This window comes from Rhipicephalus sanguineus, chromosome 3, assembly GCF_013339695.2.
Source record: "Rhipicephalus sanguineus isolate Rsan-2018 chromosome 3, BIME_Rsan_1.4, whole genome shotgun sequence".
NCBI classification, from domain to species: domain Eukaryota; kingdom Metazoa; phylum Arthropoda; class Arachnida; order Ixodida; family Ixodidae; genus Rhipicephalus; species Rhipicephalus sanguineus.
Genome location: NC_051178.1, coordinates 185,251,332 through 185,278,933, shown reverse-complemented (window position 1 = coordinate 185,278,933; position 27,602 = coordinate 185,251,332). Strand labels below are relative to the sequence as shown.

Here is a 27,602-nt window from a genome sequence, read left to right as displayed (position 1 = left end):
ATGCATATTGCACGGGGTGGGGGATATGACGATGTCGTCTTTCAGCCCCTTCGAAAGGCCCTGGTAGGTGTCTTCAACCTTGGCGGGCGGGACGCCCATCTCTATGAGGAGCCGTCTGCCCGCCCTGGTGCTGGAGAGTCTGACAATCTGCGCCCTTTCTTGCGCTTCTGCAGTCTCTTCCAGAGTATTGTGGATACCCAACTGCAGGAGCCGGTCAGTGCGTGTGTAATTTGGTAGTCCGAGCGCACTCTTGAGCGCACTCTTGAAATGGCATAACAAGAAAGCGTGCACAAGCCTTATCAGGTTCTCTTCGCTCAGGCCTCGCCTTTTGTTAGCTACCCGCTTGATTAGACCAATGACGCTATCCCTCTTCTTTGCCAATTTGTGAATGGTTAAACAATTTGTGCCCGTCGCTTCGAGTGTCATTCCCAAGATTCGAACGGAGGAGACTTTGGGGATCGGATCTCCACACTTGGTGTAGAGATTAATGTCAATTTCCGTGGGGGGTTTCCAGTTCTGCGGCTTGGGTCCCTTCCTAGATGGGCTGTAAAGAAGGAGCTCCGATTTCTTGGGGGAGCACCGGAGTCCCGTCACTCCCGTGTCTGTAAGAAAACGCTCTGTAGTGTCGACAGCTTCCCGGAGAGCGCTTCGACTTGTCCGTCACTGCCTCCCGCGCACCAGACAGTGATGTCGTCCGCGTAGATCGCGTGACCGATGCCCTGCAACAAGAGAAAAGGAACATCGCTATCAAGCCTCCGTTTCGCAGGGGTGGTGGATCAAGTGATATATATATATATATATATATATATATATATATATATATATATATATATATATTATATATATATATATATATATTGTGACGCAACGGTTAACGCGACCTTTATTACGCCCTGAAGGCACGGTGAAGCGATCACACCCGAGGCACAGATCTCACAATCAAGCAGCGTTCCCACCACCGACGAAGATGACGAACACTCATGATGATGAACATGCATGAAGAGGGTAGATGTGCCTAATGAACGCCCACACTAACTTCCCCCTCATGCGAGAGCGGTCATCCTGACCGCAGTTTAAAGCGAAGAAGAACGCCTTGTGAAAGGCTTCATGCGCGATACGTAGACTATCTCTGCGGCCCGGCAGCGGCGGTCCGCTGGAAGAACAACGGGTGCCACGCGATAGTTGACGGGAGACGTTTGCTCCAAGACCGTGTAGGGGCCAATAAAGCGTAACTGAAATTTGTCGCACAAGCCAGGAGTGCGAACGGGTGTAAGAAGGAGCACTTCATCGCCAGGGCTGAAGGACACGGCACGATGAGATGCATCATAGTCAAGCTTGCGGTCCTGTTGCCTTGCTTCAGTGTTGACGCGGGCCAGCTGGCGGCAATGAAGCAGCCGGGACACGTATTCGTCACTGGTGGATGGAGATGGTTTAACAGGCGCAGAGAAGAAGGAAACGTCGAGGAAAGAAGAGGGGAAACGACCATGGACGAGATAGAACGGCGAGTAACCGGTTGTACGCTGTACGGAGGTATTGTACGCGAAAGTCACGAATGGCAAAATTACGTCCCAGTTTCTGTGGTCCGGTTGGATATACATGGCTATCATGTCTGAGAGCGTGCGATGAAAGCGTTCAGTCAGCCCGTTCGTTTGCGGATGGTAACTGGAGCTTGTTTTGTGGGTGGTGCCGGATGCCTTGAGCACTTCGTCAACGAGTTGTGAAAGGAATACCTTTCCACGGTCGCTCAGGATGACACGAGGAGCACCGTGACGAAGGATTAGGGCTCGGAGCATAAAATCAGCAACTTCGGAAGCTGATGCAGAAGCCACGGAAGCTGTTTCGGCGTAGCGTGTCAGATGGTCGACAGCTGTAACGATCCATCGATTACCGGTGACTGTCATAGGAAGCGGACCGTAGAGATCAATGCCAACTACCTCAAATGGCTCCAGCGGACACGGGAGTGGTTGTAGTTGTCCAGTTTGAGCTGATGTGGGGAGCTTTCGACGCTGACAAAGCGTGCACGAAGCAACGTACTTCGCTACACTTGTGGACAAGCCCGGCCAGTAGTAGTGACATCTGATGCGATCGTACGTTTTCTGAAATCCCAAGTGTCCAGCGGTCATGTCGTCGTGGTATACCTTGAGGATTTGAGCGCGAAGAGAGCGAGGGAGAACGGGCACCCAGCGTTGACCGTCAGGATGGTAGATATGGCGGTACAGGACGCAGTTGTCGAGCTTGAATTGCGTCAGCTGTCGACGAAGACGGGCGTTAGGGGGCCGAGAAGTCCCGTCAAGGCGGTCCATAAGGCGGCGACAGTAAGGATCAGCGCGTTGGTGAGATAACAATGAACCACACTCGTTCGAATAAGTCGGGCCCATAGTAGCTAAGCATGAACGTGTGGAGAAGGGACGGCCGAGAGCTCGTCGCGTGCGGTAGTGGTGGTGCCGTTATATGGTTCCGAAGGAAGCGGGCAGCGCGAAAGTGCGTCGGCGTCTTGGTGTTTTTTCCCCGACTTGTATGTAATACTGAAGTCATATTCTTGCAAACGAAGAATCCAGCGCCCAAGGCGGCCAGACAAGTTCTTGAGTGTCGAGAGCCAGCACAAGGCGTGATGGTCTGTAACCACAGTAAAGTGGCGGCCGTGAAGGTAAGGTCGAAACTTCTGTACAGACCAAACGACGGCTAGGCACTCCTGCTCGGTGATGGTGTAATTCTTTTCGGCGGGTGTCAGTACACGGCTGGCGTATGAGACGACCCTCTCGCGTGAGCACTTGTCTCTCTGTAGCAGAATACCACCAATGCCATGACCACTAGCGTCCGTGTGCAGGAGTGTAGGTGCGGTTTCATCGAAATGGCAAAGGACTGGTTCGGACGTGAGGGCACACTTCAGATGAACAAACGCCGATTCACATTCAGGAGACCATACAAAGGGAACGCCGGAGCCGAGCAGCTTGTGCAAAGGCGAAGCGATTGAGGCGAAGTCTCGAATGAATCGACGAAAATAGGAAGCGAGGCCGAGAAAACTCCGTAAATCTTTGGCTTTTTCAGGACGCGGGAAGTGTTGGACAGCGGAAATCTTGTCTGGATCAGGACGAATGCCGTCCTTGCTTACAATGTGACCTAACACTTTAATTGTCTTGCTCGCAAAGCGGCACTTCTTGGTGTTCAGCTGAAGGCCTGCGTTGGCAAGACACGTGAGAACTTCGTCCAGACGTTGCAAATGCTGATGGAATGTCGATGAGAAAATAACTATATCGTCCAAATAGCACAAGCAAGTTTTCCATTTCAGGCCTCGCAAAACGGTGTCAATCATTCGCTCGAATGTTGCTGGAGCATTGCAAAGGCCGAATGGCATGACGTTGAATTCGTAGAGCCCATCTGGTGTTGAAAATGCTGTCTTTTCTTTGTCGTCCTCGTGCATGGGTATCTGCCAATAGCCCGAACGCAGGTCTAGACTTGAGAAGTACTCGGCACCCTGTAGTGAATCCAAGGCATCGTCTATGCGCGGCATGGGGTAGACATCCTTGCGGGTGATCTTATTAAGTGCCCGGTAGTCTACGCAAAATCGCACGGAGCCATCTTTTTTCCGTACTAAAACAACGGGAGATGACCAAGGACTCGCTGAGGGACGTATGATGTTCCGTTGCAACATATCGGCGACATTTTCTTCAATGACCTTCCTCTCGGATGAAGAGACGCGATACGGTCGACGGCGTACGATAGAAGTGCCATCCGTCTCGATCCGATGCGTGATAATGGACGTTTGTCCCAAAGAGGAGGAATGGGCATCAAACGATGTTGCATGCTTCTGTAGTAAGGCAAGCAACTCATCTGACTGCGATGAGGTCAGGTCGGGACTGATAGTCGCAGCGAGAGCAGAAATGCATGGGGAACGTGCAACAGAAGTAGGGTCAGAGGACGCCGGCACGAGCGGAACAAGAGAGAGAGGCTGGGATTCCGTGACGCAAGCCATTGTGGTGCCTTTAGGGATGAGAATCTTCTCGGACGTCTGGTTTGTAGCGTAGAGAAGTCCGCAGCCATCGTGGAACCGCACTAGCCCTGACGCAAAGGCTATCCCTCTTGCGAGACAGCGTGCAGACGGTAGGACAAGCACGTCACCATAGTCGATCACGTCAGAGGCGATGGTAACTATTCGTTGATGACCAGGTGGTAGCTCGGTATCCTGCACAGCGAGCAAGCGAAGTGGCTTGTCATCCGCAGAAAGGGCATAGTCAGTTTCCGTCATGTGAAGAACACGTTCTCGACAGCAGATGGAAGCGTTTGCCGTAGACAGAACATCCCACCCCAATATCATCTGGTGGGCACACGAACTCAGCACGGCGAACTGTACGTAATGGAGGAGTCCATCAATGAAAACACGAGCGGTGCACATGGCGGAAGGTTGAATGACGTCCCCTTGAGCAGCGAACAATGTAGGTCCATCATAAGGGGTGGTGACTTTCCGGAGACGGGAACACAAAGAACGATCAATAGCCGATAAACAAGCACCAGTGTCTATCAAAGCGTCCACGTATACACCCTCTACTAAAACAGATACCATATTATATGGACGCACTGGAGGAATTTCTGTCTTGTCGTTCAATGCAGCTTTTCCTCCAAAAGCTGCATAGGTTAGTTTTCCGGGCGATGGTCGGTGAACTGCGAGACAGGTCGCAGTGGTGACGTAGAGCGGCGAAGGGGCGACGGTGAGCGGCGTCTAGCGGGGCGGTAAGTTGGTGCAGTCTCGGATGTTGCAGTTGGCGATGGAGAGCGACGTGGCGGCGGAGCGTAAGGACGGCGTTGAAAAGTGGCCCCGGCGGCACCATCATCCCGTTCGTAGGCGTCGAATCCACGGCGCTTGTCCTGCTGACGCTTACGACAAAAGCGTGCAATGTGGCCACGATACCCGCAGTAATAGCAGACCGGACGAGGCGATCGCCATGGTGGTTGAAAGGGCTGGCTAGGCGCACTCGGTGTCATCGAAGCCAGGTGGGCAGGCGTCGAGTGTGCAGACATCGTTTGCACGACACCTGGTGAACCAGCGACGACTTGTGCATACGTTGGTTGGAGTCGAGGGGTCATAGAGTCCACATACGCTGGAGCGGCCATGGACGCCAACTCCTCCTTGATCACGTCGCGCAAAAGAGTGCTGGAGGCGTGAGGTGGACTCGGGGTCGCTGATAGGCCAAGAGATTGTAGTTCCTCCCGTATGATCGCGCGGATCATAGCACGCAACGAGGGATCGGCGGTGGCGGTGTTGTCAGGGATGTCCGGCGGCAACCGCTGGGACTCGAGTTCGTCTAGGCGTTGGCACGTGGCAACAACGTCGGCGACTGTTGTCGGGTTCTGAATGGCCAACGCATTGAAGGCGATTGTGCCGATGCCTTTCAGCAGATGGCGAACCCTCTCCGATTCGGTCATGGAGGTGTTGAAACGGCGGCAAAGAGCAAGCACATCCTCAATGTATGAGGTGTAGGATTCGCCAAGTCGTTGCTTGCGAGCGTCCACGGTCTTCTTTGCGAGGGCAGAACGAACTGCGGGAGTGCCGAAAATTTGGCGAAGCTGTTGCTTGAAATGGATCCAGTCCGTGAAATCAATTTCGTGATTGAAATACCACGTTTTCGCGACGTCTGTGAGGTAGAAAGATACACGGCGAAGCTTGGCCGGATCATCCCAGTTGTTTGTTGAACTCACTCGGTCGTAGTGGTCCAACCAATCCTCCACATCTTCACCTCGAAGTCCGGCGAACATGGGGGGATCACGCTGGTGCCCACTGATAATCCATGGTGGATAGGCCGCGGTAGTCGGGGCAGTGGCGGTAGATGCAGCTGCGCCGGTTGGCTCGTCCTGAGGCATGGTACCGGACACCTGGTACAGACGGCGACCTGAGCGGAGCTCCAGGAGGTAGAGCAGGTTGGGAGAGGAAGGAAGATCACTTAGCAGCCTCCACCACTTGTGACGCAACGGTTAACGCGACCTTTATTACGCCCTGAAGGCACGGTGAAGCGATCACACCCGAGGCACAGATCTCACAATCAAGCAGCGTTCCCACCACCGACGAAGATGACGAACACTCATGATGATGAACATGCATGAAGAGGGTAGATGTGCCTAATGAACGCCCACAATATATATATATATATATATATATATATATATATATATATATATATATATATATATATATATATATATATATATAATTTCTTCGTATTCTGTGGACGGTTCGCTAACAAATGTGTCATTTTAAGACTTTCGACAATACTATTGAGTGTAGTGTTTAATTTCCGATATCAATTTCATTTGGAGCCCCCTCGTTAGTCGCAGTAGGAGCGATGCTTCCTGCCCCATAGAGGAATATGTAATATCTTTAAGAAATTCCTTTAGTTAAATATGTGACATCTGATTTATTTTTCATTATTCTGTTTAGCAAATCGTTCCTTGTGAGTCGATCCAAAAAGCTATAATCATCATAAACGGGTCTGTGCCACAGAAATTCCACTACTAATCCCACTACTCACCATTGGCCCACTAAAAATGAAGAAGGCAACAGTTATCCCAAAAAACGGCTGCGAAGCGACGGCGGCGAGCCGTAGACCTCAAGTACGTACAACGAGCGAATACTAGGTAACAAGAAAGGCAACGGCGGCTGCGAGAAGTCCCCGAAGCGATGGAAGGTCTACGCTAACGACGACGTGCCCGTAGATCTGTGAGAGGTGCGAACGCTTGGTTTCAGCGCGAGTTTCTCTCTCCGGAGTTTGGACAACCGCGTCGTGTCTGAGACTGTCTCTGCTTTAACTCGAACCTCTCTGCGCTGAGAATCAACGTAGAAATAACCTAGCATCACCTAGCTAAAGCCTAGAAACAACCTAGAAGCAACCTAGAGCCTGCATGACCTAGCTAAGGTCTAGAAACAACCTAGAAGCAACCAGATTAGTCTTCAGAATCGTCCAGTGTCGCTGCTTCAAGCAATTGCGCGGCTTAGTACAAGCTTCGCCATTTTTTTCGGAAATATTTTATTTGTTTCTGGCTAAAGTTGAATGCCATCTACTTCCAGTCCACTCATGTCCATTTACAGATGGTACATTGGGCCTAAAGTATCCTCACTGGTAAAACTGATAATTTGCAATTAAAATAACCTCGATAAGGCTTTTCCATCCAACCGTCCATTTAGCAGTCTAGTGTTGCACTATAAAACCTGATGAAAAAGTCCACTCACTATTTGTCCAATCCCCTGTATTGGATATAAGAGCCATCTGCGAAGGATAAGAAGAAGAAGTCTAAACATGCGGATTCCGCTAGTCGTATTTTTGCTGACTTGCGTTTTCGCTAACGACGATGGTAAGTATTCTTTTCGTCGGTAGGTTTCATTTCGAGGCTGATATGGAGTTTGCACCATTCTAGATGTACGCGCAAGTGATAGTGTGTCGTGCAATAACGGGCGTGGTCAGCTTTGCAGGATCACGTATTGTTGCGCCCGTATGCCTCAGGTGATCTCTTTGCAATCGGACACAGAAACATAAATATTGAAAGTTTGCGCCGTAACGCACTAAAATTGGAGACGCGCGGATGTACGATGTACCTTCATCCACATTCGCGTCGCACCTAGTGAAAATAAGCATTAAAGAGCTCGCAAGCAACACTTTTTGTAATTAGTTTGGGCCGTACGTAACTGGCGTTGTGAGACGGTACTGCACGAAGGGTAGGCAGCCAAAGACCGCGTTTTTAAAGTTTCAGCTAGATGCCCGGATGTCTAGTTTCGTTCTCGCAACGATGCCCGGATAACGTTTGAGTTCTCGGATGAGCTCGCTCGAGTGCTGGATGTCCCGCTTGAGTGCCAATATGACGTCGTTTCTGTGCCCGGATGTCTTTTCTAAGTGCCCGGATGTCTTTGTTCGAGTTCCCGGATAAAGGCTCTGACTTTTAGCTCAAGGTCAGTTGAAGGCCGCTGACAATGGGAGTTCAGATCATTCCATGCTTAAAAATTAAGCATTCCAGGGAGACGCGCAGTAAGCCTCGCAGGCGCTTCTTTCGAGTGTCAGCAGCGCTTTTTGAGAGGTCTAATGTTTAGGCGGAGTTATTTCTCGTTTGAGACGTGCACCGACACGTGAACGGAAGCAATACTCTGTGACTAGGAAAGAAGATGACTTTTGAAGGCTCGTTTTTCTTTGTTGAACACAGTATTAATGAGAACTGACATACACTAATGCCAAGGAAAGTATAGGGGGTGTTATTTGTAGTAATTAGGATATAAATGTTTATATAAAGATTTATATCCTAATTTCTACAAATAACACCCCATACACTTTCCTTGGCAATAGTGTATGTTAGTTCTCTTGAATATTGTTTGACTAGGAGTCGCTTCAATGCGAAGCTTTTCTTGTGACTTTCGACGCGTCAATCATCCCTCTTCCGGTGAGTAAGTTGTGCTTATCCCTGCCGAAGTATGATAAACACTGGGCCGATTTTGCGCATATTACATAATCATATACGATGGAGACCTCGCCGGCCTATCTTGAGACCATTGTATAACGCATGTTCCGTCAAAAAAGATCTGATTTCCTTTTCTTTTTGTTACGGGAGCGTATTCTCGAAGAACTGCAATTGAACATTTGACTTAGACGATCGTTCTAGTGTCATCACATTACATTCGGTGAAGTGTGCACAGTTCTTTGCCCTTTTGACTCCTTTGGCACCGGAAATTCGAAATCGCGCTGAAGAAACGCAGCAAGCGACTCTTGCACTGGTGCAGAGATTGGTGAGGAGTGCGTGAAACTTGAGTCATAGGTCCTTTACTGGAAGGCAAGCCATGAAAATAGCGTGCACTTGACAGAATTAGCTGTTGTGTAATGACACTGGTATATTCGGCGCACGAGGCGTTTCCTGCACAGATCAATCCGATCTCCGAGGAGACTTACAAATGTCTCGATTGAAGTGTGTAATTAGTAATGTCCTCAGCCATGTATTTGCGTATGGATGCCTGGAATAAATACTCAGACTCAGACTACTGCTAGAAATGTGAACCCGACAAACGTCACGTTTCGCGCTTATTCCGAGTGCATATGCCAGTGGTCAGCGGCATGTATACATGCTCGAGCTTGAAGCCCGGACTATAACATCTGCATCGTGCATACTTCGTTTATATATAGCTTCATGCTTTTTCAACACAAGCGACGTCATCATACAATGCCGCATTTACACAAAATACACGTGACGCCTACATGTGGCAACATATATATTAACCCAAAAACACGCATATTCACTGGTGCTTAGCATTCACACAAGCATTCACATCAAAGAAACTTCGCGTCTGTCGATTCCCATGCCGCATGAGATCCCCATAACACTATTTTTCATCTTGAAGACGCGTGGGACTTGCAGTGCTGGCGTGACCTCAATGAAAGAGAACCACGTAACTCCTACTCTCATCTTCTTGTATTCAGGGCAGCGGCTAAATTTATTCATACAACGCTACGAGCCAATCTATTACCGACCCGAATCTGAAGCCCACACCCGGGCTAAACGCTCCGTTGAAGCTGTCAGAAGCCGTCATGTCAATGTGCAGCTCCGAACCAGCAAGCGGTAAGTGCTCGTTGGGGCAAAGTTGGTTAGACTTATTATACATAGCATGGCCACCGTAAGGGACGAAGAAGTTTTATGTCATAGAAATACGCCTTGAGGATGGCCGTAATCTGCGCAGGGTTGCGATTTGGAGGAAACAAGACCTAAACCTCAAACATTCCTTTTTAATATCGGGCCCGGCAGTTCCCACTGTTGCGTCAAGTGCCATTGTCTATCTGCGTATGTTTTTGTCTTTCCATTTGCTCGGCAGAACGAAACACAACTAAGATGTTCTCCGTGCTATCCTTTGAATACCTGTGCGCAACCATAGAAAGCCACGCGTTGGCATCTATTTCCGCATTAAGTGTCAATACTCGTTAATATTATTATATGCAGCTGTACGTATACGTATGTTGGCGTAAATTTATTCATGCAATGCTCGCAGCTTCCCACATTTCCAGTGCAATATACTCCAAGACTCACGGAAATTAGAAAATATATGAATTACTTTGTTGTATAATACCTATGCAGTTAAGTAATGCACGAAACACAACATAAAATGCCGTATATGCTCAGACAATACGTGGAGTTATCAAAGTTAAACTTCTGCAAAAGTCTACCTCTTGTATCTCGTGACAGAGGTTAAAAGATTCGCTGGTTTTTGTTCACGGGCAAGTTTGCTCGCGTGACGCCATTGAAATGATTTATTATAAGAGATCTAGGTATTCCTGTAAAGGGTTCGATTGAGCTTGTTGGTAAGGCTTCATATCAAAGAACAGCGCAAACACACGAGACAAGAAAGAAAGACCTCGTGCTGATCAGCACCAAGTCCAGTGCGTTTTTATTGTCTCGTGTGTTTGCGCTGTTTCTTTATGCTAGGTTTTCCTCTTGCTGTTGCAATGCACAGTCGGCATTTTGCGAACGAAAAACGCGACAGTGGCTGATGTCTCGTTAAGCGAAAGAAGCGACGGACAGCGTGGTTTCTTGACGGATATTTACTTTCATATCAACGTGCTATAGATCTGCAAGAAAAGAGTTGAGTATATAGCCAGTTCAAAACAATTGTACCTTGAACTCAGATCTGCACTCACAGTTTCATTTAGAGCTAACTTGTTCCCTGTTGCTAACACGCAGAGCCCTCAATCTGCGACTCACTCCTGACAGTTCCGTCTTTCACGAGGACTTGGTCATAGAGTCGTCCACCGAAGGAGTTGTCCAAGTCGATACCAGCAACATTTACAGCGGATCCGTTGTCGGTGAGTATAGGCACGGAAGCTCCAGTTATTCTTGCATTATGTGGGGGAAACAATGTGCTTTTTTTTTCTCTTTTTCTTTGTTCTCTTTTGAACCGTTGACAATTATTGTAACTTGGGGACCTTGAGTTGGAGCTTTTCCTCTAATTCAACGCGAGGAAAGTTCAGAACCCTGAACTCTGAAATGTCTGAACAATGCTCTTCAATAACGTTTTGCGGCAATTTTTGCGATGGAAGGTAAGTGCCCTCTTTCGCAACGCGATCTGGAAAGCATGCCGGGCGGATCTCAAAGGATATCATCACGAGGCGGCGATTACTCAGGCGAAAGCCTCATATAGATGCCTCATAAAATGCGAGGAGTGACCGTATGCGTTAGCATCGGCGGCGTCAACAAGAGTGATGCAAAAAATCATGATTATGCGACGACGTTACAGGTTGCCAAAATTGGTAACGTCAGCATAACATCATCGTGACGTCGTCCTGACATCATGATGACGTCACATACATCATGGCGTCATCGCACGGCATCGTCGCTTCGTCAAAGGTGGGGTGATAACGGAGGCACTGAAAAACCACGTGCGCTGCAGAAAGCTTCCACGTCCTCCGATCACGGAGGCAGTGCAAAGCCACGTTGGGCGCGGAAAGCTTTAGGGCGGGATCAATACAATCTATGGAGAAGGAAAAGAAGATGGCTTTCGCCTTCCAGTTGTCTTAGGCTATTGCATAAGGGACCTTGTGCCTTTTTGTGAGTGACGTACGTCAAACATGACGTTAATCGGCCCTGTCAGATTTAAAACACCCTGTTTTGGAAAGATAGTCAAGCGGCGGTTGAAGTGTGCGAGTTACAATTCATGGCAATAACTTCAATTACGTAGCAAGTAACATTGGAGCGGTCGCACATGGCTGTTTGGTGCTTGTGATGCCGTAATTTCTTCGATATTAGTAGAGTGCATGATGATCGCCAAACCACACAGTGCATCTGTGCATCACTGCATGGGTTTACGTTGACACCGCCGTAACTAAGAACACCACATGATAATTGCGGTACCGTGTGCCGTTGGCGTTTGCGCCACCTTCACGCGTACTATTAGGTAATCCCGCTCACACTTCCGGTATAGATGCAAGCTCAGCGTCAAACAACAAGAGAAAGACTAGTAGCGGGACTCTGGAAGGCGGGCCGTATAATAGGTGCAAGGCAGCAAGTGCTGTGCTGCGTCGAAGCTGTCGCATAAGATGTCGCCTAAGAAGGCTCGAAGCGAAAACTCATGTGCTGCGGCTTCTTTCTCTTCTCCTGTTCTTTCTACAGGTGAACCTGGTAGCCGTGTGTTCGGCTCCCTGCACGGCGGAATCTTTGAAGGCAGTATTGACACCGGTTCAGGTGACAGCCTTTACGTAGAGCGGTCCGAGAAGTTCTTTACGAACAGTCAGCCGTTCCACTCTGTGCTCTACTCTGCCCACGACGTCGAGGTTCCCGCGTCTCACGGGGGTGGAGGTCCCTGGTGTGGTCTTCATGGCGACACCGAGAAGTGGATGAAAGACGTGCTGCGCCGGTTTCGGCGTGCGCCGCGCGAGAAGGTGAGAGGGCATCGGTCATTTTTCGCCATAGCTGCGTGCCTGCCTGGACAGAGCTAACTGGTAGTAAAGATGGATATCGTTGTTGTTGTTCTTAATGATGATAATGATGATGATGATGAGAACGGTGATGCTAGGAACCGTATCCCTTTGCGACAAGGCGTCCTCGTCTAGAGACGTGACTTAGTTTTGCCATTTATGTTACTACTGGCTGGGAAGAGACAACAGACATTGAGTTGATGGTAAATTGAGCATTCTTGCTTAAACTCCCTTCGTACCAGTTTTAGTTGAAAGATTAGGCGACACACGATCGCTTCGGTGAAGGCAATACTTTGTTCAACCAGACGTTGGACGTGGAGCATTTCGACAGAAATTTCAAAATATTTTTCTTTTACCTTTTTAGGATTGCTCGCTGCCAGCAGATAAATATCGCAAGCAATTTGAGTGGCTCGTTGAATTCATTTCATGAAGAAATATAGCATGAGTGGGTGTACATTAATTAGGTAATTATTTGCGTTGTAATTACACCTAATTGCTATAAAATACACCACGATTTATTCTATAATTTCCACTTGCTCTATATCTGGTCTCCAGAGCATTGGCATGGAATTATGTAAATTTCACGAGTTTATAGACAGTCGATTATAAGGCGTGTCGCAAAGTGATATAGGTATAGCAAATATATGCACTGCACATTCACGAGCGAAGGCATGCTTGAGACAAGCGCAGACTCGCATTGTGTGTACACTAGCAAGGGCGACTATATATATGTGCAGGAAGACACTGCACGAAAAGTACTACATGCACGAAAACAGGACACGAAAGCAGCATTCACACTTGTGTGTAGGTACTGCTTGTGTGTAGGTATTGATGAATAGAGATTCTGAGTCTGCACTTGTCCTACGTAACCCATTCTGTGAATGTGTCTACCCTATAGTTCCAAGTACATGTCTAAACCAAGGTCATGAACAAGTTCTACTTGAATTATGATGACGATGGTTTACACAAACGTTCGCAGAGACGCGCTCACAAGCACGGTCGCGTCGGACGGAAACTGCAGGCTGCAGCAAAAGCAAGCAACGACGACAAGATGGAGGACGTGGTCCAAGTAGGCGCAGCCGGCTATGTGAAGCGTGACGAGATCGAAGGCAGGGACGGCCACGACGTAGGACACGAGTATGGAGACGACGACGACGACGAAGAAGGCGACACGACGGCAAACAGGCGCCGCCGTCGAGGCGCATCGGCGTCGCGTCGCGTGTGCAACCTCGAAGTCACCGTGGACCACACGCTGTTCGAGCGGCTGTATATGGAAGGCGAGACGCTCTCGTTTACGCGCCAGCAACTGGTCGCCGCCGTCGCCTTCATGGTGAAGAAAGTGAACGAGATCTACGGGAGCACGAACTTCGGCGGCGTTGAAGACATGCACTTCCTCGTTCAGCACATCGTCGTAAGTGCTTTCGCGTGAGGTCTCGTCGAACCGCTTGTGTAGTGGCGAGCTCATGACCTCATGTGCTATTCGCGTGTTGTTCACTTGATACAGGATAAGTTACGGGAAATAAGTCTGTAAGATGCGCGGTATGCACCGCGCAAGGTCGCCAAGTGGGACAACTTCAGCAATGGTTGCATGAATTGGCGTTGAACCAGTGTCTGTGTCTGAGAAACAATCAACGCTCGCTAGCGTAGGCCGGCGTAGAACAAAAGACGATAAAATTCAGCATGATGTAATCACTGAGTTCCCCGATTGCACTAACAACACGCTTCTTTGCACCGAGAGACCATGTTCTCGCCTGGTTAACGGGTATCTCTATCTGAAAGACCTCCACCGACACAAAAGCTCGCAGGGTCCCTTTTGCATTTGCCTAAGATGATTCGAAGGCGAAAGCTATCGTATTTTTTTTTTTTCGTTATCATTCGACTGCACTGATCTCCCCGCCCCCGAATGCTCTCTGCACCTAGCGTGATTTTGCACTGCCTCCGAGATCGGAGGGCTTGCAACATTTCTGCACCTCACGTGCCTCCGGGATCGGCCCAGCCATGACCAAGCGACGATGTCGTGTGGTAACGTCACCATGGGACGCCACGTGACATATTTTGGCCATCTGTGGCGTCATGATGACGTCATATTGTGACGGCATCACATGACGATTTTCGCCTGACTCGTGTTGACGCCAACGGTCACTTTTTGTGTTTGGTGAGGCATCGAAGGCTTTCGCCTTAAAACATAGAGGCTCTTCCGACATCCTATAGAGACTCATTCGACATACGTACCGGAGCAGTCGTATTGCTCTAGATACGCCTGGACACAAAGCTGCATTTGCTAATACCGCGTGTACCCTACAGATAAGTGAGCCCGATGACTGCGTGGGTGCCAGAAGGAAGAAAAACCCCTTCTGCTCCCAGGATATCGACGCCCCACAAGCGCTTTTCCTCGTGTCGCTTGAGCCACGGGACGACTACTGCCTCTCCTACAGACTCAACTACAGAGACTTCATGGATGGAACACTCGGACTCGCCTGGATTGCCGGCGAAGATGGTAAGGTAACACGTCAGCGTACCAAGCGGTGCAAATTTTACTCAGCTAATTTCCCACGAGATAAGATCTGACCTATTCGCGTACCGCCTTGCGCAGTTAGCACAGATTCCGTGGAACGCCTTTGACAATTACGGCAGACGGTTACCATGACATTCGATACAAGGAGCTCCCAAGTAAAGTTTTGAAATGGTCAAAGTGGCGATTCCAGCGATATTGAAGAATGATAAGTGCTCGTCGCAGTAGTAAGTCTCGCTGTCGTGTCGGTCGACTGCACACTGACTGAACACGTGATCACAGATTCGATTGCCAGCCGCATTTCCATCATCCCAATGGTAACGATACACAGAAACGCACGTATGCTTAAATTTGGGTGTACATCAAGGGACACCATGGGGTCAAATTTAATCTAGAGCATTCGTTTAATTGACGTCTTCTATATCGGAAGTATTGCTTTGGACGATAAAAGGAAATGAATAAATAAATAAACTCACAGGGTCCCTTATGCGTTCGTCTAAGACGAATCAAGGGGGGAAGCCATCTTCTTTTTCTTCTCAGTCGATGTATTGATTCCCCCCCCCCCCCTCCGAAACCTTTCTGCATCTAACGCTATTTCGCGCTTCCTACATGACCGGAGGCATCGCAAGCTCTCAGCACCTGACTTGGTTTTGCGCTGCCTCCGTGATCGGCCCACTTTTGACCAAGCGACGATATCATGAGATGGCGTCACATTATGTGGCGTCATGACGGCGTCATCGTGATGCCACGATGACGTCACAAATTTTGGCTGTCTGGGACGTCACGATGATCGCATGATTATGATATTATGCATCACTCGTGTTGACGCCGCCGGCGCGGGACGCCGACGCCGCCGACTGTTAATTTTCGCGTTTGATGAGGCACCTTAGGCTTTCGCCTCAATAAATTCTCTTTCGGGGCTTCTAAATGATCGCCTGTTCGTATGCGCTTCGCAGTGGGCACCGGTGGTTTTTGCGAGCGCTACCGCTCGGCTATCGAAGTGGACCCTAGCGGCGATCGGTACATGCAGAACAAGCTCAGCCTGAACACCGGAATCACTACGCTGTTCAACTACAACCATTACGTGGGCATGCATGTGGGATCGCTCACTCTCGCCCACGAGATCGGACACAGCTTCGGTTCACCCGTGAGTCATTCCTCAGTTGAAACTATGCACGTCCTCGAGATAAAACCACTTTAGTTGGCAGACACGAATGAATTGAACATCCCCAGTTTTTGATATCCGCTATATGTTAATACCTGCTATGCCTAAGCTCTCATTTAATAGTGTACAGGTCGAGCTCATCAAAGGTGGACACCTCATTAGTATTCCAGCCGGTAGAACTAGAGCATCTATTTTACTTCACGAGGGAAATGTCCGTTACATGAAGTGTGATCATGGTGTCGATATGCACAATAATAATGAATAAGGAAGGAAAAATAATGAAGACTATACACGCGGACAACTTTTTCTTGGCAATGAAGTGAAGGCTACAGAGCCAAATCGCGCGTAGCCTACCACTGATGAATGTAGTCCCACCTTTGTGTCCGTTATTTTCTGCGTAAAATATAAAAAAAAATACTCGTTTTATTTTCTCGCGTAGCTCTTTGACACAGGAAGCAGCTCACACTAGTGAGATATTTGTATTTGTTTTGCTTTATACGTTGGCACTCGGCGCTTTTGCACGCGTGAAAAAGTAGCGCCTTTTACCCGCACCCCAAACCTGCGTCGAAATGCAACGCTGATTGCGAGCAGCCATCACTCTTCACAGCGGTACGTACGAAACGTGCGCCAAACCGTACTAATTCGTGTAGGAGTACATGTGCAGAAGCTCCGGCCGCGTAGCATTAACTTCATTGCCAACAAAGGTTGTCCGTGAGTTTAGTTAACCTGAGCGCAAATCCCATCCGTGAGAACGAGGCAGATGCATCTGCGATGCAAGAAATACCTCTGGTATTTCAATGTAAATGGTGGTGCAAATAAAGTTTATGTGAGTTCGTGCATAAATAATGAACTTTTCTCAAAGTAATTTCAAATCAACTTCATTACTTTTCAAAAGTAATAATAATGTAATATCATTACTTTCGGATAGCTATAACTTGTAATGGGATTTAAGTACTTTTAAGAAAATTCTAGGAAAGTAGCAAGTTTCCTTTCCTTAGTAGTAGTAAGATTCCTTTTTATGTGTTTCTTTTCCATGTTTGCTTCAGTGCTCGCTTTCGTGCTTGTAAACGTTAGGTTCGCCTTGCTGTTCGCGCCGAAGTTTCTGCCCACATACTTTCTCGCGGAGTTAGCCGTCATTCGTATTTCCCAGCTGCCCATGGATCCCAAATACGAAGCAGTCATGCGCAATTTATTTTCTTAAACTTTTCAACAGCACGACGGCGGTAGGGTGTGTGTTCCGCGGGGCATCGAAGGCAAATACCTGATGTACGAGTCGGCGACCAGGGGAAATGCGCCAAACAACGATCGATTTTCGCCCTGCAGCATCCGAAACATCACCGCTATCCTGCTGCCTGTCATCGAGGGCAAATCTAACCGCGAAAACTGCCTTCAGAGTAAGTGGCTTGCCTTCCACGAAACGCCGACACGTGGACCGACGAATCGAGCATAAGCGCATGATTGAACTACGCTTACACGGTTGCACTTGATGCAGACCCTTACGTCCGACGTTTAGGCTATTAGGAACGTGAATATCTGAATAAAAAAAAAAGAAAACGGGGCTGTAGTGTTTACCAATGTGGCTGCACCAAGGCTGATGCATACGGGTACTGAAAATGGGGCATAAATCCGCTATACTTATCACCGGTTGTCAACGGTATCAACATGAAGGTTGAGAAATTGACTCAAGTTCGGAGACAATTAGGAGCGACTGAAATTCGAGGAAGAACAGCATTGCGGACCATTAATTGTACTGATGTATTGGTATATAATTACATTGCAGTGCTGGCATTGGGTAGCCTAAATAATTAACTATGCATTTTATCTTACTAGATTCCATTAGTAACGTGCTCGAATGTGTTATGTGGTTGTTATTCGCAGTGTTATGCAGTTTCGAAGAGCTACGCCTAAATATCACGTATATATCTAAACGTGCATATAAATAACATTAACATGTATGCATACAAAGCAAGCGTTAGGGCAGTTCAGCCCATCAAATTTGGCACGATGCGGTCGGGTTTCGGCCCGGCAAGCTCGTGCTCAAGAGCAGAACTACACAGCGGCTGAAACGCAGTGGTAACTTGTGTAGACTGCATTCGTAACGAATTACTTCCTCCAGGCATGAAGATACAATTCTCTCTTGAGGATGAGACATCGAACATCATCTCATGAGACAGCACCATTTTTCATATTGGTCTTGTCCCTTCTATTTGGTGAGGCTGCAGGCGATGAACGATGACTACAGACCAGGTTTAACAGCGCCTCTCGTGGACAGCCATCCTACTACGGCAACAGTCGGAACGAAGAACGACGATATCATTTAGTCTATTCTTAAATCACATGCCCTCCGTCATTGTTCACTTCCCGTGCGTGACTTCGCTGTCAGTTGGCCCGTCATGGAAACCATAGCCCAGCTCGGCATGCGCTAACAGTTGGCCACGGGAGTCGAGATTACGCGCGTTTGTCGCTGAACTGGAGCGCGACGAGAGTAAACGATTCAAGTCAATGAACAAGGGCTCGTCTCATGTGTTGTCACACGCAGAACACAAGGGACCCATTTGTGGGAACCAGATCGTAGAAGGCAAAGAGGAATGCGACTGCGGCAGGGACGAGAGCGAGTGCTCCGACAAGTGCTGCCATCCGCGACACAGCAAGGACAGCACGCTGGCTTGCCTCCTCAAGAAATCAGCAGCGTGCAGGCGAGTGCCCTGCAGTCGTATGCTTTCAACACGTGAACAGTTGTATACAAAATTTATAGCCTTCTTTCTTTTTTTACAAGAAAGGGTTTTATGTCGGACTCCACCAATGATTCTCCGAATACTTTTCCGTCACGGAAATGACGTGGGTAAATTGTTGCCTCTGTTTTGCTGAAGTCATCTCCGTCACGGAAACAGCGCCAGTACAAACGCACAGCAGTTTTCTGGCATCCGCGCGAGATATCTCCGAATTCGTTTTCGGTTACCACATCCGGTCTTTTTGTTCACTTTCGGTTTCTATTTCACTTTCCTTTACAGCATGACTAAGGATCGCGTTTGAGACGAGTTCAGTCATAAGTGATCGTCGACGTCGTGTGCGTCGTAACGTTACAGAATGCAGGTAACAGACGTTCAGGAAGACGTGCTGTATCGAGCGCATCGAACAATTCGGTGAAAGACGAAGCGTGGAATGAGCTTCGTGTACATTTATTCCGAAAGTGCGCATTGAATCTGCCATTTTTTTACAAAAGACACTGCGCAAAGATTTAAGGCATCTGTTTAGAAAGGTATGGCATTGCGCTGAGGGTACGCCGTTTAATGTTAACGCAAGAGATAACGAAACCAACCAAACAATGTCAGTCTTCTTAAATTTGTTTACAGTCCTACTGCTGGAGCATGCTGTTCCGACAATTGCCAAGTGGTCGCCAAGGGCAAAGTGTGCAGCGATGAAACTGAGTGCAGAGAAAAGTCATACTGCAAATATCCTTTGATGTACCGCTTGATATTTTGTGCTGTAGTACTATTATATGTGTAGCTGCTGCTTCGCCACTACCGCGATAGCCTTCATAACTTGCTTTGGGGATCATCTTCGCCTAGCTGGTCTGGCTAAAAGGCGTCAGCGAGTAGCGCGATACGTGGAGCTGAAGGGACATCACTTCAAAAATACCACTTTACAACATACCACTTTGCAACAACAAACGGAGCTACGGTAGAAAACTGGCTCTCTCGATGCTTTCCTGTTCTGTGTTTTCTTGTCGATTTTCCGTAGTACCCCTGAAGACATAATTCTACGCCTCCAGGACATCATCTTGTTTACTACTGCAGCTTTGTATTGCCCCCGTGGCTTTGGCGTTCAGTGTCTGAACAAGAGGTTGCGGGTTTGGATTTGATTTCGATGAGCAGGCAATGCTCGTTTGAACACCAGATTTTGGGTTCACGTCATGGAAACACCCTGGTGGTCTAAAACTGCACGAGGCGCTTTTCAGCAGCGAAGCCGCAAACACAGGAGGCGCCTTGAAAGGTCGATACGTACTTATCTGGTTCTGCTTCTGGACTAAAGGTTTATTGTAGAGTAAATTTAAACTGATGACAAAGCACGCGTACTCCTGTCCATACGTTTTTCTCTGTGTCATGTGCTATGCTTGGAACACGTGGCTAATGTGTGAAGATTTTGTGGAAAGACGAGCATGGCTGTACGGGACCCAAGGATATCTGGCTGGCCTTCGGCGGATTTTCATCATTGGAAAATTCATTGTGTAGTAGCCGAGCTATCGCGCTCACGCTCCAGTGCTTTCTAAGCCCAAGAGTTTCCCGGGCGCAGTATTAGGGAGACAAGAACTCGGAAACACTGACGCTCCACTTCTTTGCCGGATGGCACAGTGATTTCAAGGATGCGCATGATTTTTCGAGAAGTACTGATTCAAAATCAAGAATAAGAATCCCATTTGTCATACAAGAACGCAACATATAAGGAAGCCGAATATGTGATTTGCAGCCCATAACAAAATTGCATCACCTCATTAGGTATACGTCTTTTCTTTTACTGTATACTGTACCCCGAGTCATGGAGGAAGGAAAGTCCCGAGTCTTGATGTCCGCAAGCCGAGCAAACCTCAAAGCTCGCTTTTGACGGTTCCGAGGGCAGCATTTCGCTTCGCTTCACCCACAATATATGACAACTTGAACCTCGATAGCTACGTAGCCGAAGGTAGCAGAACCATTTCGGCAATTTGTTCCCAGTTAAGATATGTCCAGGCTGGTAGGAGGCCAGGCGTTTCCCGCTACTAGGGATGCCTCTTCCTTATCGTCCGGACACGCCTTGCAACCAGGGAGGCCAACTTCCAAATCAAAAACTGTTTATTAAAAGCAAAAAGGCAAAGTCAGATCGGATCAACATACATGACTGTCCAGCGGAGGCCGATGCCCGGCTCGCGCTCCCCCTTCATTCACCTACACACTAGTTTATGAACACTCGCGATGTGGGGTGGAACCATTGTTTAATCTCCTCACTCAATTTCTACCAATGAGTGTATCAGATCGTATGACAGAAGAAGAGGCGGGACACCTTCAGTGTACACGGCCCCTTTCGAGCCCGCCTTCCACGACACATCGTACAAGTAACAATGTGTGACACTTACAACAGTTCCCCAGGGCTATCTTGTTTACAACTTGCGTCCATTTCAGTGTAGCTGGCCTGGCGCGGCGACATCACTCGGGATTACATCAATTGGTTGAGACGTTGCCAGCACTGAACAAGTTATCTCGCCCTTCGCCCCACGCAGTGTCAAAGCGGGACCTCTCCTCACTGTTGTCCTTTTGACGTCAGACCCGCGCCGCCGAAAAGACCGCTTTGTCGGCATCCAGGCCCCCTTCAGATAATGATACCGCCGGCACTGGGAGGGTTCGGGCTACTGTATGTGGCATGCCTACACGCGACGAGACGACCGCTGTACAGCTGGTCTGGCGCGGCAAAATTGCTCGCAAAACCACAAATTGGTCCGAGGGTCGCCAACATTGCATAAGCAACTTCGTCTTCCGCACCGCGCAATCCGTCACCCATGTCTCCTATCTCCCCCGAAGCCGTAAACGGCGCACGCCGTCGGGGAGGCTCTTTGTCCTCTGTCGTGCCCCTCCAGATGACACGGCGGAACGGCGGAATCGCCACGGGTCCTTGAAACTAATGGTTCTCTTACCGCGAAGCAGCAAACTATCGGACCAAGTGAACAGTGGCGCGGAATCGGCTGCGACGAATCCACTAAGCAATACGAGCCCATATTCTGCGCACTGCCCGCTGGCTCACTCGAGCCAAGGTTCGGCTTGGCGAACTTCATTCTCCCCATGGCAATTGGCCCCGTGAAACGAAGAACACCGCGCGGGGGCGCTTTGTCAACGCGTGGCGGGCCGACAGCAGTCCGCCGCTGAGACAAAATTACGTCGGGTCGTGCTCTGGGAAAGTGGCTCCTACGAGACGAAATAATTTTGTGTAAAGGTCCCGGAGTGATTGGAATAAAAAGTAACGAGTAACGTGACATCTCAAGTTACCGAAAAATGCTAATGTAAGTGCGTTACTCGTTGCAGTTCCGAAATGGCAACGAGTACGTTACTAAGTTCAGTGTCTTTAAAAAGTAACGAGTTACCGGCAATGCCCTTACTTGTAACGCGTTGCCGCCAACACTGCATCAAACCTTGATCATCAAACCTTGTACAACCCTTGACTTGTCACCGTGGTTGTACCGGAGAGAACGCAACGTGTCCCCAAGCAGCTGCCAAGGCCAACATGACTGCTTGCAACGAGAACACGCAGGTGTGCATCGCCGGCGAATGCTCGGGCTCCATATGCCAGAAGTACGGCTTACTCGAGTGCTTCCAGACCGGGGACCAGCTCAGCATTGAAGATCAATGCTTGCTGACTTGCCGGGAACCAGGTATGCAAAAGAAATCGGTGCGATCGTATATAAAGAGCCATTTGTCATGACTCCGCGTACTATTCTGTGATCCGCCGATGGCGCAATGTTGCTCGCACCAGCACAATTGGTGTATGCTTTTCGTCAGTATGTTCTACAAATGTTAGTTCAAAGGCTCGTTGCCGACAGCGCCATGCTTCTGAACAGCCATCTCAAGAAAATGAGAAGGCTGCTGACTGTAGGTGCTTTAGTAATATGCGTTGGCGAAATTTGGTCAACAGTAAACATTTTGTAAAGATATTGGTAACGTTCGACAGATGACCCACTAAAGAGCAACCTAATCTTCGGTGCATATACATTTAAAAGGACACCTAAAAAACACTGTTCTATGAATACCCTGTTTTTGCTGGTGTTGTGGTAAGTTGTTTATTGTTGAAGGAGACAAGAGAAACTATGCATCGTTTCTTTTTGTTTAATTTTCCATCGCTTTGTGATGTACTGGATTTCAACGTGTATTCTCGTAATTTTATCCTACTGGTGTGCAGTAAATGTTCTCGGGGCTTGCTAATTCCTGAGCTTTTGTATAGTACAATACAGTCCAAGTTAACTTCCATATCTTTTCTCTGTCATCTCACTGTTGGCGTAAAGGATGACGGCTGCCACCGAGGGTGTCGTGATGAACTCTTTCACCTGCTGGCACCTTGAGGAAACGACAGTTCCGACATCGTGCTGCTAACAAACGTTTAATGCGTCTCCTACTCCAACCTTACAACCTATTTTCCCCGGTTTTACAGACTTTCTCACACAAAACCACTGATTATACAGTCCATCTGGGAAGCAGGAATGTCACTCCGTTGGACGTCCGGTCGGCGGCCGTCGAAAGTGTCCAGTCCCGATTCTTTCAGCCAATCACAAGATGAACTATCGCCTCTCTCACGTTTATCGTTCGTTCCCTGCGCTCAATGCCCTTCCTCCGTGGGGTTAGGGAATATCGGTGCCAGGCATCGACGGGTCGCGAGAATGCGCCTCGGAGTCTGCGGTCACGGCGCTGGATTCGAGTGTCCCAAGGAAGGTCGCAGCTGCATTCCAACCCTTGCAGCTGCGTGTGGCACCTATCTCCATGCAACGCACGTGCCATGTTTGGGCTTTGTTGGCGTAAATGGTCGTCGCGAATCGCGCCACCGGTCGATGAGACTGCTTCCAACTCGCCCGGTTGCCCCCTTCATCCTCCGTCTTGGTGCGGTAGTTTCTGACGCGGGGGTGGCCGTCCACGGGGGAGGGTGACAGTGGGAGGGAATTAAGGTGACAGCGCGCCGTTCAAGCCCAACAGTCCATCTTTCTCGATAAACACATAACTGCGATTGAGCAGACGTCGTCAAAGTTATCATGCAATGGCAGTAATAATAGATGAGGGGGTTTAAAGTCCCAAAACCAGGATATGACCAGGGACGCCGTGGGGGAGGGCTCCGGTAATTTCGACCACCTAGGGTTCTTTAACGTGCCCCTAAATCTAAGTACACGGGCCTTTATCGCCTCCATCGAAAATGCGGCAGCCGCGGCCGGGATTCGATCTCGCGACCTTCGCGGTTAGCAGTCGAGCACCATAAACACTAGACCACCGTGGGGTGTTCATGCAATGGCATACTGTTTCGGGACCTACATGTATTTCATCGCATTCTAGGTGTCTTATTACTTGGAATGTAAAGAATGGTATAACTAGTGTGTGCTGTCTCTTTTTCTTTATTTTTAATTGAGACCTGTCTATCTGATATATTCTCCTTTCGTTTTCTACACATGCACCTTCCCTCTTAACTCTCTGTAGCAGATGTCGCCAAATTGTGTGCCCGTTCCTTATTATTGCGATAACAACTATATGGGCGCCCTCGGCGGGATTTTGCCGTCGCCGTCATGTTGCGTATAAAGTCCCACTCGATAACATCGCCCCTCGAATCATATGTTCTACGCGCTAGTAAAGGCGCGCGAGCGCTGGAGACGAACGCGGCTGAAGCATAGTGAAACGAGCCGGCCGTCTCCGTCGCACGAAGGGCGCATGCGATAAGATCGCCCCGCGTGGGAGGTCTGCCATCGATGGTTCCTCAAGCAGAGGGGGGGAACACCCTGCCCGTGTTTCCTAGTGGGAAGGAGCATGAAAGGGAGCCCTTTTGGCGTCGCTCGAGCAGCAACTGCGAACTTCGACCACAAGGGCGCGGTCACGAGAACTGGTGCGCGCGCTCTGTCGACAGCCATCAGTTGTGTGCTTTCACCGCTTCGCAATACGACCACAGACAGCACGAAAACCGCTTCGCTCCGCGGAGCGGCCTTATTCGCTTGAACCAGCGTTTTACCGAGAAAAGATCCAAAAGAGTTAACTGCTAGCCTTACTTCGTATAACAATCCAATATATGTTGCTATCGCATCCATTGCTTCGCCCTTGCGGCGAAATTGTGATATTTTTCCTTTTCTTATACGATTGCCTTTGCATCGCTCCAAACGATGCCGGTGAGCACGTGTAATGCCTTCTGTTTCAGACTCGCAGATCTGCAAACTGGCCTGCGCATTCCCGGCGATGGCGAGCTACTGCGGCGCCAAGCTGCAGCCTGGTTCCCCTTGCAACGGACTGCGCGGCTACTGCGATGTGTTCCACAAGTGCCGCCCAATCATACCAAGCGGCTTCATAACGAGCCTGAGCGGCTTCCTGTTCGGCAGTGAACCTTTAGCCATTCTCTATGAATTCATTGCGGTGAGCGCCGTAATTTGTCTACTGCACGGAATGTTTGTTCGATTTTCTTTCTTTTAGTCCTAACACATTTTTAGAATAGTCGCATTTTGTTGACAACCCAACTACTCTGTTGTCACCAGGTTTTAATGATGAAACGCATTTATTTTTGTTTGTTTTTATGTATAGTATTAATTAATTAATTAATTTCTCGTTTGTTTGTTTCCTTGTTTGTTCGACAGAAAGAAAGCGAGAAAATTGTACCAACTCTAATGATCTTTGTGAACAGCGGGTTCTAATCTGGAAATCTATGCTCTAAAAGGATCTAGAGAAGTGCAATATAATAATATTGATTTAGTACAAGTTTATTTAATAATGTGATTTCTCGCGAAAGTAATGTTCGCCTAGCTACATAACTCCGTCGTTTGGGCACAGTCGCATTTGAATTTCCTATCAAACAGGCAATTTCTAAATGAACATCTAACAAAGGTTACAAGCGCCCTGTATGTTTGCTGGCGTCCCTCTTGCTCCAAAATAAATTTTTGTCACCAATTTACACGACCTCATACTTGTAGGCGCGGTCGTTCTCACGTTAACAGCTGTCGAGCCCACAATTTTAGCTCGCTCCTGGAAAGGTGCTTCGCTTCTCAATTCCACACAAACATGAGTAAGAAAGGGGGGGGGGTACTGCTAATTTGTTTTCTGCAACATGCGGAGTGTTCTAAGAGTACTCCTGCCAATGATTTCCTCATACGTGTGTTGTGATCACAGGAGCGCCATTTACACATGATGGGAAATAGCCGTGAGCGGTGTAGGGTCAACGAAGCCACGACAACTGTTCCGGTTGTTGAGGATGGCAACTCGGAGGCTATATCATTGAGATGTCGAAATGCACGCATTTATCGCCGCTTTAAGATTAAAAAAAAAAAAACTGCTATGACATTCGTTTCAAATGCAATGGCTCGTGTGCGTGTATTCGCAGAACCACCCGTTCAAGGCGGCCTTTGTCATCTTGGGATCGTCGTGGATGACGGTGTTCGCGATCCGGTGCTTCGCGCTGCACACGCCCAGCAACAATCCCACCAAGAAGGCGCCGCTCAAGCTCAAGGAAACGCTCCGGCACCCCGTGAACGCCATCGTCAACGTGAGCGGATGGCTTGTACTATAATGTCGTCTTGGTGAAATCAACGGAACTGAATGTGCACGTAATAACGCCCACTGACGTTAACAGCCGCCCGCACATCAAGAATGGCTTACGCTAAATACGTTCGTAAGAGTATGTATCAGCCGACCACGGTGCTGGTCGTATCGTTACAAAAGCCAGTCGACCAATGACAAAAAGAACTCGGGAATGAGAAGATTTGTGGATTCGGCTCAGACCATATTATCACCTGAAGGAGCATGCAACAACAAGCCGCGGTGGTCCAGTGCTTATGTTGCCCGACTGCTAATCCGAAAGCCGCGGGATCGAATCCGGGCCGCGGCGGCCGCATTTCTATGGACGTGAAATGCTAGAGGCAGGGGCGTAGACAGACATTTTTTTCGGAGGGGAGGGTGGAGGGCACCTTTTTGACCTGAAGCGGGGGCTGGGCAGGCAGATGTGGTCGAGTGTCATTTCGTGCTGTGTGTGCCATGGTAAAAAAAAAACAAAAAAAAACAGGGAGTGGGGCACGGGCCTGTTGTGCCACCCCCTGGCTACGCCGCTGGCTAGAGGCTAGTGTCCGTAGGTGTAGGCGCAAGTTAAAGACACCAGGTAGTCAAAATTTCTGAAGCCCTCCACTACGGCGTCCCTCATAATCATATCGCGGTTTTGGGACGTAAAACCTCAGCAATTGTTATTAGGAGTGGCCAGTACAGGTGCTGATCGAGGGTTTTCTGGCGTCACGTGCCCTGCAAAAGTTAGTGGTCGACGATATGTACCATATAGCCCCTTATAGCCTTATTTCGAATATTGGCATAAATGACTGCGCAGATGTCTTTTTTCACCAGCTGCTCCTATTTCTAAGGATTAGTCCTTAATATTTTATTATGCCGGGTTATATTATGCTGCGTGTGAGAAAGAAATTCTCCAGTCGCTACTTATTTGTAAATGATCAAATTCCATCATACCCTAGGTGAAAACTATACTATCCATTCTAGAAACTTAACATGAGCCAGTTATCTCTCGCTACACTTTTGCGCAGCTTTGCTTTCGTTTAGCGTAGCTTGGCGATTCTTATGTTTTTTTGCAGACCTTGCAAGAGGTGTATATTTTGTACTTGTATACGCAGAATTGACGGTAACAAGGCGGTCACTTCCCTCGATGTCCGTCTTGTGGCACCAAGAAGAAGCGAGCTGCTGCTGTTATAGTACTGTCAATTTACAGTGAGCAAATTGATGTACAACTAAGCAAGCCGGCTATAAGGTGA

The 27,602-nt window shown here is 48.6% G+C and overlaps 1 protein-coding gene across 1 annotated transcript; it reads left to right on the top strand.

The window, feature by feature from the left end:
- On the top strand, positions 1-27,602 carry LOC125757901 (disintegrin and metalloproteinase domain-containing protein 10-like). The gene is made up of 13 exons (XM_049414241.1): positions 1-213; positions 9,566-9,582; positions 10,696-10,817; positions 12,121-12,389; positions 13,405-13,836; positions 14,730-14,922; positions 15,894-16,084; positions 17,316-17,496; positions 18,642-18,815; positions 22,314-22,499; positions 25,007-25,218; positions 26,177-26,338; positions 27,465-27,602. The coding sequence occupies exons 1-13, from the start codon at positions 1-3 to the stop codon at positions 27,468-27,470; spliced, it is 2,358 nt and encodes a 785-aa protein (XP_049270198.1). The 3' UTR covers positions 27,471-27,602.